This window comes from Pristis pectinata, chromosome 20 (genome assembly GCF_009764475.1).
Source record: "Pristis pectinata isolate sPriPec2 chromosome 20, sPriPec2.1.pri, whole genome shotgun sequence".
NCBI lineage: Eukaryota > Metazoa > Chordata > Chondrichthyes > Rhinopristiformes > Pristidae > Pristis > Pristis pectinata.
Genome location: NC_067424.1, coordinates 32,691,648 through 32,709,297, shown reverse-complemented (window position 1 = coordinate 32,709,297; position 17,650 = coordinate 32,691,648). Strand labels below are relative to the sequence as shown.

General features: G+C 42.9%; 1 protein-coding gene across 5 annotated transcripts in view; it reads left to right on the top strand.

The window, feature by feature from the left end:
- Positions 1-17,650, top strand: part of LOC127580744 (transcriptional enhancer factor TEF-5-like) — a 248,985-nt gene that overhangs the window by 155,968 nt on the left and 75,367 nt on the right. For all 5 annotated transcript variants that reach the window (XM_052034554.1, XM_052034555.1, XM_052034553.1 and 2 more), the window contains one exon: positions 12,884-12,948. In XM_052034554.1, the coding sequence (XP_051890514.1) occupies positions 12,884-12,948 (65 nt within the window). The remainder of the gene's footprint in view (positions 1-12,883; positions 12,949-17,650) is intronic.

The following is a 17,650-nucleotide window of genomic DNA, read 5'->3' as shown; positions in this document are numbered from 1 at the left end:
AGATGTGGGCAACCTCAGGACTGAAGGTCATTCATTATCAAGATACAAGATATTTACTTATTAGTCACATGTACATCGAAACACACAGTGAAATGCATCTTTTTGCATAGAATATTCTGGGGGCAGCCCACAAGTGTCGCCACACTTCCGGTGCCAACATAGCATGCCCACAACTTCCTAACCCGTATGTCTTTGGAATGTGGGAGGACACCGGAGCACCCAGAGGAAACCCACACAGACATGGGGAGAACGTACAAACTCCTTACAGACAGTGGCCGGGATTGAACCCGGGTCACTGGCGCTGTAATAGCATTACACGAACCGCTACACTACTATGCCTGGAAATAGATAGGGTAGGGATAATGGTGATCCAAGACTCTGTTGCCCTTATTCGAATTCTCACCATGTCCCGTTTACCAATCATCACTGCTGCACACTCTAATCCCAGTCCAACAAAACTTGAGTACTAGAATTCTCATCTGAGATTACACATCCCTCTGTGGTCCCACATCTCCCTGTCTCTGAAGCTGTTTTTTTTTACTCTGTGACCCTCTGAGATTTCTGCACTCTTCCAATTCTGGGCTTTTGCATATTGCTTAATTCCCATTTCCCACCCTCGTCAATGTGCCTTTACCATAGAACCATAGAACAATACAGCACAATACAGGCCCTTTGGCCCACCATGTTGTGCTGACCTTCAAACAACTCCTAAGACTATCTAACCCCTTCCTCTCACATATCCCTCTATCTTAAATTCCTCCATATGCTTATCTAGCAATCTCTTGAACTTGACCAATGTATCAGCCTCCACCACCACCCCAGGTAGCACATTCCATGCACCAACCACTCTGGGTGAAAAACTTCCCTCTGACGTCTCTTGAACTTCCCACCCATTACCTTAAAGCCATGCCCTCTTGTATTAAGCATTGGCGCCCTGGGAAAGAGGCGCTGGCTGTCCACTCTATCTATTCCTCTTAATATCTTGTATACCTCTATCATGTCTCCCCTCATCTTCCTTCTCTCCAATGAGTAAAGCCCTAGCTCCTTTAGTCTCTCCTCATAATCCATACTCTAATCCAGGCAGCATCCTGGTAAATCTCCTCTGCACCCTTTCCAATGCCTCCACATCCTTCCTATAATGAGGCGACCAGAACTGGACACAGTACTCTAAGTGTGGCCTAACCAGAAATGACAGGAACTCCTGCAACTTTAAGAGCGAATTTGGGTTTTCAGTGCCCCCTGGCTGATGAAGCTTTTACGGAAATTGCAAAACTCTATAACTCTACTACAACTCTATAACTCTGAAGTGCAAAGATCTATAACTCTACACAAATCCCATTTGCCCGCACTGGGTCTGTATCCTCCTATGCCGTGCCTGTTTAAGTGCACATCCAAATGTATCCAAAACATAGCAGTTGTATCTGACTCTACCACCTCTTCTGGCAACGAGTTCCAGATATCAACCATTCTGTGTTGAAAATACCTCAAATCCTCTTTAAAACTCATTCCCCTCACCTTAAACCCACACCCTCCTGTCTTTGATACCCCTACTATGGGGAGAAAGATTCTGACTTCCTCCTCTATCCATGCCTTTTATAATTTTATATACTGCTATCAGGTCACCCCTCAGCCTCCTTGGCTCCAGGGAAAACACAGCCTATCCAACCTCTCCCCATAGCTAAATTCCTCCAATCCAGGCAACATTCTGGTGAATCCTCTCTGCACTCTCTCGCTCTCTGCCTTCTTTCCAGTGGCCACCGATCTCTGTGAAGGTGCATTTTCTTCCAGAAGGCATGTGAATTTCTTCTGTGGTACTGAGTAGAAATCAGTGCCCACACATCCACTACATTTTCAAATCTCCATTTGTGGGACTGGTTCCAGTGCGTGCTCTTCTGCATGGATCACTGTAGAAACTCACCAAGGACACATCAACAACTCCTCACTCCCCTGCCTCCAAGGTCAAGAGCAACAGTGTTGTTTATTCTCAGCATGTGATGCTGGTGGCAAAGCCAGAAAGATCCAACTTTGGAGAAAATAGTAGTGAACCTTCTTGAACTGCTACTGGCTGCGTGGTGAAGGTGCAACCAGGTGCTGTTAGGTAGGGAAACTAAGGACTGCAGACGCTGGATTCTAGATGAAAAACACGATGATGCTGGAGGAACTCAGCAGGCCAAGCAGCATCCATGGAGAAAGGCAGGCAGCCAAATGTTTTCAGGTCAGGACCCTTCTTCAGGACTGAAGAATCATAATGTTTTTCTGCTATTAGGCGGGGAGTTTCTTGATATTGATCCTGCAACAGTTGTGGATGGTGATATAATTCCATGACAGCACAATCACCTCCAAGTCTTGCTCCGTGCTGTGTTAGATATTGCATTGCCATTTCCACATCACTGCATCAGGGTCATGGAGTTTTTAACACCACTGCGGAACTCTGGCACTACAGTCATTAGCAGGGGGTTCACTATCAACTGAAGGTAAACTGGGCACGAGCTGTAATTGTAACCATGCATACTCTGACAGCAGACATTTTTTAATCAAGTCCTTTATAATTGAAAATCCAACACAAGTAACCAGGACCCATGTCTAAATGTTGGAGAAAAGGAATCAAGAAATACAACTGTAGAATGTAGGAGAACAAGATAGTGTGGTTAAAGTTATGGAAACTCTGCATAAAGGCAAGGTTGTGGAGCATTTGAATGGTACCTGTTGCAGAATCCTGACAAGGAAGTCTTGCCAATTTAATTTACTGATTGTGACAGAGGAAGTTGACTGTTGGAGCACTGACTTGGTCTATTTGGATTTCAATGAGATGTTTGATGGCGTGAGTCTTGGAAGTTGGAGACGACAATTAAGAAAGGCAGGTTTGGTCGAAACCAATTGTTCTGGAAAGGTAGGCAGTTGACTGAAGGAGTCCTGAAAATTAACGGTACAGGAGTTAGCATCAGCCATGGAGTATGTCACCCATGGGGTGCCACAGAGGTCTGTTTTGGGATGCCTTCTGCTTTTTTTGTCCCCATAAGTAACATAACACTCGGTGTCTGAATCATGATGGCTAAATCTACAACCGATAGAAAGCTAATAAAGATGGTAGACTTAATGTTAACTGGATAGGCTACAGGAGGATTTAAATTCATTTGGTAATTGGGTAGCAGGTAGAATTTAATGTAGAGAAATGTTTCATGTGGGGATGAAGGAAATCCAGGAATTGGCTACATTTTAAATGGAAGGAGAATAAAGTAAATGGAAAAGAGGAGATTCAGGATCTTGATAGAGGATCATTCAGGTTATCCTCAAGTTGGATGGTGTCCAATAAAAGTGCAATATTGAGCTTATCCTCACTATAGATCAATTGTGAGACCATATTCAGAGAATCTTGCATAATTTCTGTTGCCTCATTACAAAAAATATAATGGAGCTAATGAAAGGATACAGAAGAAAGCAAACAGAATTATTGTTGGGACGAAGGGAGTGAGTTACAAGGAATGACTCACTGGAAAACATTTCAGAGGTGATGGTGCCTGACCCGCTGAGTTTCTCCAGCTCATTTGAGAGTTGCTTCAGATTTCCAGCATCTGCAGTCTCTTGTGTCTCCATTTCAGAGATGATGTTGATGCAATTGCTGTTCTTGGGATTATAGAGTGATGTAGACCAGGAGTAGATATTTCTCGTTTGATGTAATAGAGGACATGGGCTGCATTGTTAGCAGAGCAAATTCAATACAAATCTGAGGAGAACTCTTAGTGAGTCCATAAATGAAATGGCTGTCCAGGGAACTGAGAGAAGTTAGTGGTGATTCATACAAATGCGTATTGAATGGATATCCTTTAGAAAGTGTTTTACGTCATGCAGTTTGTGTGTAAAACATGATGTCATAAATATAGAACCCTTGGTAAGGGGGTCGAGGTGATGATAGTACAGGAAGCAAGTGTTGTTGAAACTATGTTTCCAACTTCTGCCAACAAAAGTGGAAGTGAGCTGGTATGGGTTGCTATGAGTAAAAGCACACTGATGCAATCAGTACAAATGGGTTAAATCAGCAGTGTTAGTAATACAGCCATATGGGTAAGTAATCTAAGTTGCATTTCCCTCTGTCTGCCACACAGAATCCAAATCTGTTGTGAATTGAATGACAGATTGATTACAGTGATTGGTCAATAACTCTATTATTTATTAACCACACGTTGTCAGGGTCATGGTAATCAACTAGATGGTTCACAATCTTTCTCCATCTAGCTGTTCCCATTGTACAAGAGTCAATGGTCTTGAGAATCTGGGAAAGAGTAAGTTGGATTCCAACACAGGACATGTAGAAACTGTTAACGTCAGAAATAAAGGAGAGAGGATCAGCGAGCACCAGCCAGGTTGGTGAGATTTATTTGCTTATGGCATGTCTGAGAGGACACAGAGTTTGGTGTCAAGATCGGAGAGCTTCGGCGTAGGGTCGTCTGAACCTGCTTTCAATTAGCAATAACGTACGAGAGATGACATGAATGTGTCTCCTGACACAGATTGTCAAGTTGAGGTTAATTGCAGGTTTATTTTTCAGTGGTAGCGGAATCTTGAAATGTTTGTGTGTGAATGTGGAATCTGATGAGCAATCACAACTGTACAAGTTCCATAAATTATAACCGGGCTCTACCAGTGTCTCACTTTCCGGCTCCTGAGTTTGTAAGGCCCGTTCAGTGGCTTCTGATAGGGTGATATTGCCATTTTCAATGCATGCTGTGAGCCCAGCTTTGGGCATTTTTACAGCTATTGGACACCTGATATTCAGCAGTTCAACCTTAACACTAATGGGGGATCAAAGCTCTGTTGATGAGGGGAAGTAACCACAAGACCCTTATGCTACAGGAACCATCTCCATTGTGCTTATGCTGTCCCCAGTGGGATCCCCTCACTCAGAAGAGATCAAGACTTAATCACAGAATGCTTCTGGCCTTGTATGGTGCTGTCATTGCCATAAACTTCCATATCATTCACATTTCATAAGTTCTCTTCTGATGTTGTCATAGCTTCATCTGCCAACCATGGCTAAGTGGAGAGCATTCTCACTCCTGGGTCATGAGCTTGTAGTTCAATTCCCACTTCAGAGCACACAGGGAATGTTGTGCAATTGGAAGTGACATCTTTCTGATGAACACCAGGGAATTTCTTATCAACGTTGGCTAATATCTATTCCTCAAACAGCATCTTTAAAATAAGTGATCAGATCATTTATCACATAATTACTTTGGGATCTTGCTATTCTCAAATTAACCGCTGTGTTTTCCTGCACTACAAGAGTGACACGTGTGATGAGAGGTTTGAGCAATCCTGAACCCACTAAAGGTGCCATAGTAATACAACTGCTATCTGCCTTTCATGTATTGGAAAGGTCCGTCACAAGTAACGTTCTCCCTCAATGTCCATCACCACCATCCCTCCAAAAAAGCAGCTTGATTGATCATTCATTTAAAAACGGTTGTAAGGGCATACCAGGCAACGACCTGGCCAGTCGTTTTAAGCTGGGTTGTAGGGAAGCTTTTAGAAATAATAATCAGGGAAAGCGATCAGAAAATAATCAGATGAATTTGGTTTGATAAATGACAGCCAACACATATTTGATAAAAAGCAAATTGTGTTTGGCAAACCCTGTTTGAATATTTTGGTAAAATAATAGAGCAGATTGACAAAGAGAGCGTGGAAGATATCATTTCTGAGAGCTTTCAGAAGATATTTAATAAAGTCGCACATAAAAGTGTATGATAGAGTCCTGTGGAATTGAAGGGGGTCTGTTGGCGTGGATTTGAAGTTAACTCAAGGGCAAAAAGCACAAGGTAAATGGTCATTTTTCGGATTGGAGAATGGATGATTCTGCTCTTCCCCAATGGTTGATGCTGGGATCACTTCTATTTTTGATTTATTATTGAATTAGATGTGATTGCGCAGGGTAAAAATTCCAAATTTCTGAATTGGACAGGGCTTGGAAGTGTGGTTAAATGTGGAAGAGAATAATACCAGTATGCCAGAGGATATAAACTGACTGTACGGGCAGATGAAATTTAACAGAGAAGTGTGAAGCAATACATCTTGGCAGAGGGAATATGAAGAGACAGTGCAGACTAAACAGTGGAGTTTTAAAGGGTGTGCAGGAACAGAGGGACCTGGACAGGCCTGTGCAGAAATCCTTGAAAGTGGAAGGTTATATTGAACGGGTGGTTGGTAAAGCATGTGGGATTCTAAGATTTATCAGTGAAGGCACAGTGTGCAAAAGCGGGTGAGTTTATGTTGAACTTGTACAAAACATTATTTAGGCCACAGCTGGAATATTGCATCCAATACTGGTCGTCACACTTTCAGATGGGTGTGATGACCCTAGAGAGGGGACTGCAAAGATCATCTGGAATAGTTCCACGGATGAGGAACCTTGGTTGTAAGGTTATATTGGAGATGCCGGGATTGCAGAAGTTGTGAGGATATTTGATGGAGGTGGACCGGATTGTGACTGGTTAAAATAAAGGGAAGCTGTTCTCATTAGTGAATGGTTCAAGGAACAGGGATGGATGGGGGCTGAGGGGGGATAGAGGACAGATTTAAGATTTCAGCCAATGATGTTGGGGTTGTGAGGAGACACCTATTTACTCCCAAGAGTCGTAATGATCTGGAATTCAAAGCCTGTAAGGGGTTGGAAACAGATTCAACAAATGTCTTCAAAAGGAATTGGGGAGACAACTAACTGGATAGCAAGGCTATAAATGGAGGAACATGTTTGGCTAGCTTTCATTACTAGATTCTCTCATAAACTCAAAAGGCCTGAGTGGCCTCCTCTAACGCAGTAACAATTCTGACTCATTGCTGTCTCTGGGATCTTGCCATGCATTAAAGGTGACCGTATTTGTCTTGAAGCACAATAAAAGGTATTGATTACGTGAAGTGTTTCTGAGAGAGCTGATAAAGGCCAACATCAACCCAAGTCTTTTGTATGCCCCAACAATGGTAAATTAGTGAAGACATTCCCCTCTGCATTGCCCTCCGAAGCACTTCAAAGGCATGGACTTCCTCAATAAGCTAAAAGTGAGGAATGGCATGTGGCTCCCTAGCTAACGATGCTCAGGGGATGAAATGTTTGTTGTACCTGTTTACCTCGACAGAGTGATCAGTCAACTGTGTGAATGTGGCTGGGACCACAGGTCCCCATGTGACAGTGGCCTGTGGTTCAAATCATACCCACTGGGTAGTCTGGCTGCCCTAAAGGCAAATAAGGCCAAGATTTAAAAATAATATTGAATAGATGATTGGCATTCCAGCATGCAATCTAGAACCATGAACCAACGATTACAGATGTCATACCTGTACGAGAGTGTGGGTAGATGTGGAGCGCTGATCCTCTTCAAGCTGTAGCTCCTCTGTCTCGGGCTGTGAGGCACGTGTTGGAGACCGGTGCGTGCAGTGAGCTGGTTCTCCTACCTCATTGTCAGAGGTCTGTGGGTTCGAATTCCTCCCCTAAACTTGCAATTCTTTCCTCCATGTACTTTTCCAGGTGTGTGGGCAAAATGGCAGCTTCTTGGCACAGCAAGATTCCATGCACCGAATTGAGGCGAATGGCCAATTAGTCTGCCTTGTTGAAGTGGTGCAGATTAAGTGTATGTAGGGTTTATCAACACATGAAAGAATGAAGGCATTTGTGTTTCCATGCGACCATTCACATACCCAGGATATCCTGTTGAGTACTTTTAAGTGAAATTGAATGGAAGAATGACCCCCAATGGCCCTCAAACCCATTACAATCAGGTTTCCAATTCCAGGGCCAGTTATGAGATAAGATCTCTTTATTAGTCACATGTACATCGAAACACACAGTGAAATGCATCTTTTGCATTGAGTGTTCTGGGGGCAGCCCGCAAGTGTCGCCACGCTTCCGGCGCCAACATAACATGCCCACAACTTCCTAACCCGTACGTCTTTGGAATGTGGGAGGAGACCGGAGCACCCGGAGGAAACCCACGCAGTCATGGGGAGAACATAAAACTCCTTACAGACAGTGGCCAGAATTGAACCCGGGTCGCTGGCGCTGTAATAGTGTTATGCTAACAGCTACACTACCGTATCTGTGACTGAGTGAAGATTTTTATCTTTTGCTCGTGAGCAGTTGGTATGTTGTGAGCTGTGCAACTATAAGATCACAAGCAATATCACAGTAGCATTGGGATAAATGTCGTCTTTAAGGAGGCGCATCACTGCTGTTGATGCCACAAGTTGTAAAGGTCACATTTTCCAACTTTCACCTGATGAGTGAGCAAATGATGATAATTTACTGCATAACCTATAGATGTGATTCATGATCAGTATTAATCCCCTTTTATACATACTGTCTTATTAAAGTCATTGAGTCATACAGCACAGAAACAGGCCCTTCAACCCAACTGGTCCACGCCGACCAAGATTCCCATCTAAGCTGGTCCCATTTGCCTGTGTTTGGCCCATATCCCTCTAAACTTTTCCTATCCATGTACCTTTTAAATGTTGTTAATGCACCTGCCTCAACCACTTCCCCTGGCAGCTCATTGCAGATACTGACCACCCTCTGGGTGGAAAGAATTGCCCCTCAGCTTCCTATTAAATCTCTCCCCTCTCACCTTAAACCTATGCCTCTAGTTCTTGATTCCCTAACCCTGGGAAAAAGACTGTGCATATTCACTGTATCTATGCCCCTCATAATTTTATACACCTTCATAATTCCACCCCTCGTTCTCCTACGCTCCAATGAAAAAAGCCTCAACCTGCTCAACCTCTCTCCATAACTCAGTCCCTCGAGTCCCAGCAACATCCTCGTAAATCTCCTCTGCACTCTTTGCAGCTCAATGGTATCTTTCCTATAGCAGGCTGACCAAAACTGAAGAGTGTTCCAAATGTGGCCTTATCAATGTCTTCTACAACTACACAATTTATTGGTCCCATAAGTCTGGGAAGTACATGTGCGTGATGGCATTTTAACTTGGAAGAGGGGGAAAATGATTCCAATCAATAATACAATGTCAAAATGAAAGGAAAATGATCATCAACCTAGAGAAAGGGAGCTTTGGAAACAAGGATGGTGAAGGGGTTATTCAAAGTTTATACCAAGTGGTGGATAAGATAAGATATTTATTAGTCACATGTACATCGAAACTCACAGTCAAATGCGTCTTTTTGAGTTACTGAGAATGTGCTGGGGGGTAGCCCGCAAGTGTCGCCACTCTTCCGGCGCCAACAGAGCATGCTCACAACTCCCTAACCCGGAATGTGGGAGGAAACTGGAGCATCTGGAGGAAACCCACGCAGACACGGGGAGAACGTACAAACTCCTTACAGACAGTGGCAGGAATTGAACCTGGGTCACTGGCGCTGTAATAGCATTACACTAACCACTACACTACCGTGTCGCCTGTACATTACTGGTCTTGGAGGAAGAGAGGCAGAGGGGCTTGGGGGGAATTTAGGGCCTAGGTGGTGTATGGGATGTAAAAAGGGGTGTACGGGAAGGTGCTGAGATGAGAGGAGTTGTAGAGTCATAGAGCAAATACAGCACGGACACAGGCCCTTCGGCCCAACCAGTCCATGCCGATCATGGTGCTCACTCAGCTAATCCCTATTTCCTGTGTTCAGCCCATATCCCTCTAAGCCCCACCACTCCATGTACCTATCCAAGTGCTGCTTAAATGTTACTATTGTACCTGCCTCAACCACTCCCTCTGGCAGCTCGTTCCATGTACTCACTACCCTTTGTGTGGAAAAATTTGCCCCCTCAGCTCCCTTTTAAATCTCTCCCCTCTCACCCTAAACCTATGCCCCATAGTTTTGGAATCCCCCTTCCCTGGGGAAAAGACTGTTACCATCCACCTTATCTAAGCCTCTTGTAATTTTAAACACAGAGATTGGGGGTTACAAAGATTCAATGGAGTGGGGCTGTAAGAATTAAATGAGTTTGAGTATTTCAGCGAGTTTGAGTATTTCAACTGGATATATTTCTCAAATTTTCTTCCAAAGTAGAAAGAAGATATTCGGCTCATTGAGTCTATTCTGGCTCTCAGAACACTCCTATCAATCCCATTCCCCCACTTATTTCCCTATAACCCATTCTCTCTCACATGCCTATCACTTCTCCCCTGGGGGTAATTTACAGGGGTAAAATGTGCCTACCAACTGGCACATCTATGGGATGTGGGAGGAACCTTGAGCGCCATGAGGAAACCCAAAATGGTCTCAGGAAGAACATGCAATCTCCACGCAGACAGCACCCGAGGTTAGGTTCGAACCTGGGTTGTCGGTGCAGCAGTTCCACGAGCTTCACCACTGTCCTGCCCTGTGGGACTGGGATTCAGTGTACCTTAGCAAAGACCAGGGCGATGAGTGAACAGCAGTTTTGCAGATAAGGGATGGAGAGCTGTTGTTCTGAGCAAGTGTAATGGGGGAAATAAAGGATAGATCAAGCCAATATCATCAATACACCAGCAGTGTTCAGTGGATACAATATGTACCACCTCCTAAATGCACCACATTTAAACACCTATGCTACTTTGACAACACCTCTCAAACCCATGGACAAGGGCAGCAGGCTTATGGGAACACCACCACCCGTGGGTTCCCCTCCAAATCGCACATCGTCCTACCTTGGAAATATATCATTGTGGATGGACCCGAACCCTGGGAGTCCCAGCCAATCAGCACTGTGGGAGTTCCTTCACCAGGAGTGCAGTGGTTAAAGGAGGCAATTTACCACCCACCTTCTCAAGATCAATGAAGGATGGGCAATAAACGCTGTCCTTGCCAGTAATGTCGAGGTTCCAAAAAATACATTAGCAAGAGGAATCTTCAGAAATAGTCCTGCATCAAATATCTGTGGATCTACACATTTTACATAAAGAATAGAGCAAGCCTAAGGCTGGCCCAGGAAGGCAGAAGTGGATGTCCCTATCAATGAGAAGTCAAACCCAATGACCATGAGGCATGAGAGAAAGCTTAAAATGACCTGCTGCTCTCGTGGGAGGCTGTTAACGATTCTCCTGGAGTTTATTTTTAAGCAGATTTATTGAGAGTCTGCAGTGGGCTAAATTTGGAGGAATTTCAGGAATGCAGAAAAGTGAGGGGCACTCCCATCACTTTGCAAAATTGAATTTTCAGCCTCTGCAATCTCCAACCTCGTTCAATGATAGAACAGTGCAGTTCTCAAAGCCTTTCACAGCCAGAAGACTTCCTGAAGCAATTTGAAATGTTTTATTGTACAGTCGTAAGATAAATAGCTGATGTTGTGTATGTGATGGATGTCAGAATTCCCAGCAAGAACTCTCCTGTTCTCTCCTAAAAAAAATTAACACGGGATATGAAAGAGTGAAGGGCGACCACTTGATAAAATAGGGACGCACTGGGAGGGTCCCCCTCAACTGTTGATAGAATTGGATTTAAATGTTCTAACCTGGGTGAGAGTGATAAGTTTTATTAACTATAATTGAGATAAATACTTGCCTGAATGCGCAAAGCATTTAAACTGCAAGGAGAAATAAAAGTTGTTCCCTCAAGTCACTGCTCCTGTACCGTGAAGAGCACTTGCCTTACCCTTTCCTGTCATGCACAGAAGTACACAGACGTACTTGAGCCTATAATATAGTTCCAGAAATAAGTAAATTGTTCACTTTACTTTCAGCTGTGTTGCACACACCACATTATCAAGGCTGAAGGCAGTCCTTTGCAACAGTGAGCTCTGATATTACTGCATATTACCCATGAGTTCTCTTGACTCACCTTTGAATTATTTGGGTGGGGTACAGACAACCTGAGATTTCGGTGTCTCCCAGCACACTTGCTACAGCTTGAGTCAGTTGAACAGAATTAGAGTCATGGAGCAATACAGCGCGATACAGGCCCTTCGGCCCAAGCAGTCCATGCCAACCACGGTGCCCAACCAGCAAGTCCCAATTTCCTGCATTCAGCCCATATCCCTCCGAGCCCCACCCTTCCATGTACCCGTCCAAGTGCTTCTTAAATGATACTATTGCACCTTCTTGTTGGATATTTCTAGATCTCTGTACCAGAAGTCTTGATGCAGTCTAGAAAATGATAAAACCACTGAGCAGAGAAAGGTGATGGCAAAGCTGATCAGAGAAAGATGCTCCTCGTTAGAAGAACCCTAAATTTGCATGCATTGAAACTAAGTGATGCAGAAGTTTGACTGAGAGAGATACCAAGCAATGTCATACACTTGAAAATCTGTTTTTAGTTTTTCCTGTTACACCTTTTCCCCCTTTCTAGATTTTGTATTGGTGAATTAACGTAGCCTTACTTTCCCCTGCAGCAGGGTCAGGGTAGTTGGAATTTTGTTCCCTTTAATGTTTTAGAAACAGCAATTTATCCAAGAACCTCGCATCTCTCCGGTCTTACTGTCTGTGCATCGTGACTGCTCCATATCACTATCTTGTGGAGAAAACTTCTTCCAGGAGACCAAGAGAAGTCAACCAACCTGGTTTAGCTGAAAATCCTGGCTAAAGCTTGTACTAATGTCAACTATGCATTAATGCCTAACTCCCAGATCTGATTGACAGACAAATAGGCCATAATGCCCAATCCACAGGGTCATCACAATGAAATGAATCTGTCCAGAAGGTGAGAGAGAGCCGGTCACCTTTTTAGCAAAGGACCACATTGTCTTTGCTGGACTTGATCCTGTCCTTGTCTTAAAGACATAGTGTCCAACGTAGGTATCTGCATAGTAATCAATGCCAGCTGACTAATCAATCCTCAATCTGGCCAACAGAAATATCCCTACAAATATAGTCACATGGATTGAGTCTGGATGTTTCTGCTCTTTGCTATAATTTGTGTTTAACGGAACTGAAGGATTTGATTTCTACTGTCCTTTGAATTCTGACAGGCCGCAATGAGTTGATAGCAAGATACATCAAGCTTCGGACCGGCAAAACACGCACAAGGAAGCAGGTAATGCTGATCAGGGAAGCTTTGCTTTGGGGCAAAAACGGGTGGCTTGTGCTGAAACCTGGCTGCTGCTTTGTTAAGGCTGGCACAGTGAATGGGTAATGGGGCAGCATGATGGGCATGTAATAAGAGAGGAATGGCAACCTCATTGGGTAGCTTTGTGGTGTAGTTCCTGGACTAGTATTCACAGGCATGGGCAACCGATCTGGTTTAAATCGCACCAGAGCAGCTGGTAGAATGTAAGTTAATTCCAGTAATGAAATAATTCTGGAATTATGTAAAAAAAAGCTAGTGGTGAACGTGAAAATATTAATTTCCAATAAAAAAGCAATCATTAACACCCTTCACAATCTTAGTTGTGTCTGGATATGACACCAGGCCCATCAATATGGTTGACCCTTAACTACCTCTGAAATGAGGGTAAGCCACTTAATGTGGGGTAGTATTAGAGATGGAGGATAATACTAATCTTGCCAGTGATGTCTGCATCCCGTGAACGTATAAAATAACATTAGAATGCTAGAAGCAGACACCTGAAAGGTAATTTTGAAAGGAAAGTTCGTTTATAACAGATCAAACTGTCATTCCAAGCTGAGCTGGTGGGGTAGAAGGTTTGTCTAAATTGTGCTGCCTTAACTCCCAAAACAAAGTTCATTGAACAGAGATCTCAAGCAGGAAAGCAGGGCAGTGGATTCTTGCTTATCAGAGGGATAAATGTTTTAGGCAGAGGGATGAAATGCTCTCCATTTCATGAACCTAACCTCATCCCCAGGTCAAGTCAGATAGTGCAAAGCTCCTTCTATCAGACTTTAACCCAAAGTTTAGAAAATTGCCCACTTTTTAATCTTTCTGTCTGTCTGCGTGGCATTGCTAACTGGTGCCAAATACTGTGGGTTTTAGTCGTCAAGATGGGATCATTGTAGCCGTCAGACAGAAGAGACGGTCAGCCCATCAGCCGAAATGTTCTGAAATGCTTGTTTGTGGTGTGCACTACTGCCAGCACACAGGATGGCCAAAGCAAACAACACTCGGAGCTGAAAGTCAGACTGTCCTAACTTTAAAACAATGGACAAGAAGGCAAATTGTTGGCCAGGGGATGAACGTCTTCCTCGCAAGGACATCATTTCAGCACCATGTTCAAAACTGGCCGACAATTGGTTGGTTAGAGGATTTGCTGTGGAGAGAAGCTATCCCTCTGGTGAGGGAGTTCAGAACAAGCAACATAACAAAATTGGAACTGAGCTCCTCAGGGTTCACATCAGGATGTTCATATCAAGGCCAGTGGGGAAAATGGGAATCCTCAACCCAACCTCATCACTGTACCCCTATTCAATAGTTGATGAAGCCTTTCCCAGTTGAAGGTATTTACACGGATGGAAGTGTAAAGGAACAAAGCAGACAGATGGAATTAAATTATAGATCAGATGCCATCTAGTCCAAGAGCTGAATGACATACAAGGGCTTAATGGCTTTCTCCTGCTCTTTATATGGTGAAAATGCTTCAGTACTGAGAACTACCATTTCACAAAGCTGCTTTTACTGTGTCATCTCCTGGATATTTTTCCTGTAGACATTCCTGAAAATCATTGTCCACTCTAGGGTATGGATGGGGTTCAGGGAAGTGGAAAGTTAGAATGTTGAAGAGAAAAAAAATAAGGCAATAGTAGAGAAATAGTTAATGTTAAGTGTGACAGGAAATGTGTGTAAGAGATACGGGCCAAACACAGGCAATTGGGACTAGCTTAAATGGGTGTCTTGGTCTGCATGGACCAGATGGGCCAAATGGCCTGTTTCTGTGCTGTATGACTGTGACTCTATAAGAGTGCAGCAACAGATAGAGCTAACCAGGGGAAAATGTTAGCAATTCCAAGTTAAAGGCTTCAACTGTACAAAGCTTTTGTGTCAAGATACATGAATTGAAGGCACAAGGAATGAGAAATGGTTATGACCTAACAGCCATTACAGAAACATGCTTGCAAAATTACCTAGGCGATTTGAATAATTAGAATTTTAAAAACTGAATATTCCAGGATTCAGAAAGGAAAATAAAGGAAATGTCTTCTGGATAAAGGATAACTTCAGGATAGAAATGAGTAAAGATCTTGGCTCTTAAGTCAGGAATTAGAAGCAGTATGCATGCAGAAGAGAAAAAGAAATCTTTGGTGGGTTTAGCCTTTAGGTTCTCCAGCTGTGGAATATCATTGGACGTAGTATCAATCAAGAAATGACAGGGGCTTCTAACAAAGATAAAACAATAATCAAGGACAACTTTAATCTCCATATGGATTGGGCTGTACAAATTAGCAATGGGAGTTTTGGGGACATATTGGAGCCAGTTCCCTGTAACAGTAGGTTGTGAAACCAACCAGTGAACAAACCATTTTACATTGTGTCATGTGTAATGAGATGAGATCAATCAATGATTGGATTGTTAAAATTCTTTTGGGGGCAAAAATAGTGATCACAAGCTGTTAGAATTTCATATCCATTTTGGAAGTAACAAAAGTAGTTCTGAAACTGGGGTCTTAAACTTAAATAAGGGAGTTATAGAGCTATGGTGGGCGATTTAACTACTGTGACTTGGGAAAGTGGATTAGAAGTATGGCAGCAAATAAGTAACGGCAGATATTTACAGAAATATTTCATTATCTCAACAAGGATACATACCATTGAGCAATAAAAGACTGTGGAAGGGAACCCATATGTGCCTAAGGAAGTTCAGAATAGTTTTAGATTGAAAGCAAGAGCTTATGATGAAAATGACGGTAGGTGTGAAGATTGGGAGAATTTTAGTAATTTAGGAGAATATTGGGGAAGAGTGGAGTAAATAGCACCTGAGAGTGAATTAGCATGGAATATAAAGGCAGATTGTAAGATTATCTACAAATACACAAAAAGGAAGAGAATAACTTAAGTAAGTGCCGTTCCCTTCGAAGCTGAGACAGGGGAATTTACGAATGGTCAACAGGAAATGACAGAGACATTAAACAATTATTTTGAATCTAAATTTGAATACTTTCTTCACTAAAATTATACCAAAAATGGTAAAAGGAGGGAGGAACTTTACTCAGTCACTACCATTATAGAGAAAAAGTACTGACTAAATTAATATGACTTAAGGATGACAGATCCCAGAATATAGGACTTTAAAAGGAATAGCTGCAGAGATAGTAGATGCATTTGTTGATGCAAAGTTTCTTAGATTGTGGAAAGGTTGGGGTTTTCCATCGTGCTAGAAATGTAACTGCATTGTCAGGAATAGAGGAAGTGTGAAAGCAAGGATCTGGAGCCAGTTGGTCCAGCATCTGTCATTTGGAAAATTATAACATCTTATGATACTAAATTGGTACCAGAATACTTAGAAAGTCACAATACAATTAGGCAGAATCTGCATGTTTTCATAAAATGGATAACCTTTGGCAAGCTTACTCCCACTCTTTGAGAATGGAACAAGCAGAGTGGACAATGAGCAATCAGTGAGATGACACACAGAAGGCTAATTGCACAATAAGAGTTCCTGGTACTGAGCGTAGTGTATTAGTATGGATGGATGGCTAGTTAACTAACCGAAAACTTAGGGTCAGGGTAACTGTTGGCAAGCTGAGGCGCTACAGGGATCAGTGACAGGGTGTCAGCTACTTATAATTAAGATTACCAACATGGATGAAGTACTGAGTTTACTGCTTCCAGGTTTGCTGATGATTCAAAGGTGGGTGGGAAAGTAAATTGTGAGAGGGCACATATAAAAAAAAGTCTACCAGTAGATAGTGACTGATTAAGTAAGTGGGGAAAAAGTGGCAGATGGGGTATAATGTGGGTAAATGTGAGTATTCACTTAAATGAATTGTGGTTTTCACTGAGACCTGGGAGTTGGACAAGAGTCACAGAAAGTTAGCGTACAGCTACTGCAAGTAATTAAGAAAGCAAATAGAGTGTTAGCCTTTATTGTAATAGAGAGAGGGAGTGCAAAAGTAAGGAAGTCTTGCTACAACTGCACAGGGCTGTGTATGGTTTTGGTCTCTTTTGCTGTAAGGAGGTGCAGAACAGATTTACTGGATTGATTGCGCTGTTACCTAATGAGGTAAAACTGAGCAACTTGTGTCTGCATTCTCAAAGACGAAATAATGATAAGATTCTGAAGGGGCTCTTCAAGGTAGATCCTGTGAGGATATTTCTCCTGTGGGAGAAATCTAAGGAATGTAGTCTCAGGACGGAGGGGCACTCATTCAAAACTGAGATGAGGAGGAATTTCTTCTCTCAAGGGGTTGTGAATCTAGAGATGGCTCAACTCCAGACAGCTTGGAACTGAATCATTAATTATATTCAAGTCTATGGTAGATTTCTGGGCTTTCACGGGAATTGAGGGATATTGAAACAAGGCAGGAATTGAGGTCAACAGTCAGGTTAACTATGATCTTACTGAATGGCAGAGTAGGCTTGAGGGGCCATATAGCCTGTCTTATTTCACGCAATGAATGTACGTGATGGTACGTGTATTAATTTGGCATGTTTTGGAGCCACATAGGGTGCTTTACTTACTGCCAACCATTCTGATCCAGAGTGTAGATCCCACTGAATTATCTAATCTTGGTTAGAAATCCCAACATATGCCAGGTTGGGTGGATTCATGGAGTTAAAGAGTTTCCTGAGTAAAGTGCCATCCACTTCAGTGACTGGGAGGAAGAGGATCATTAATTCTGGGATC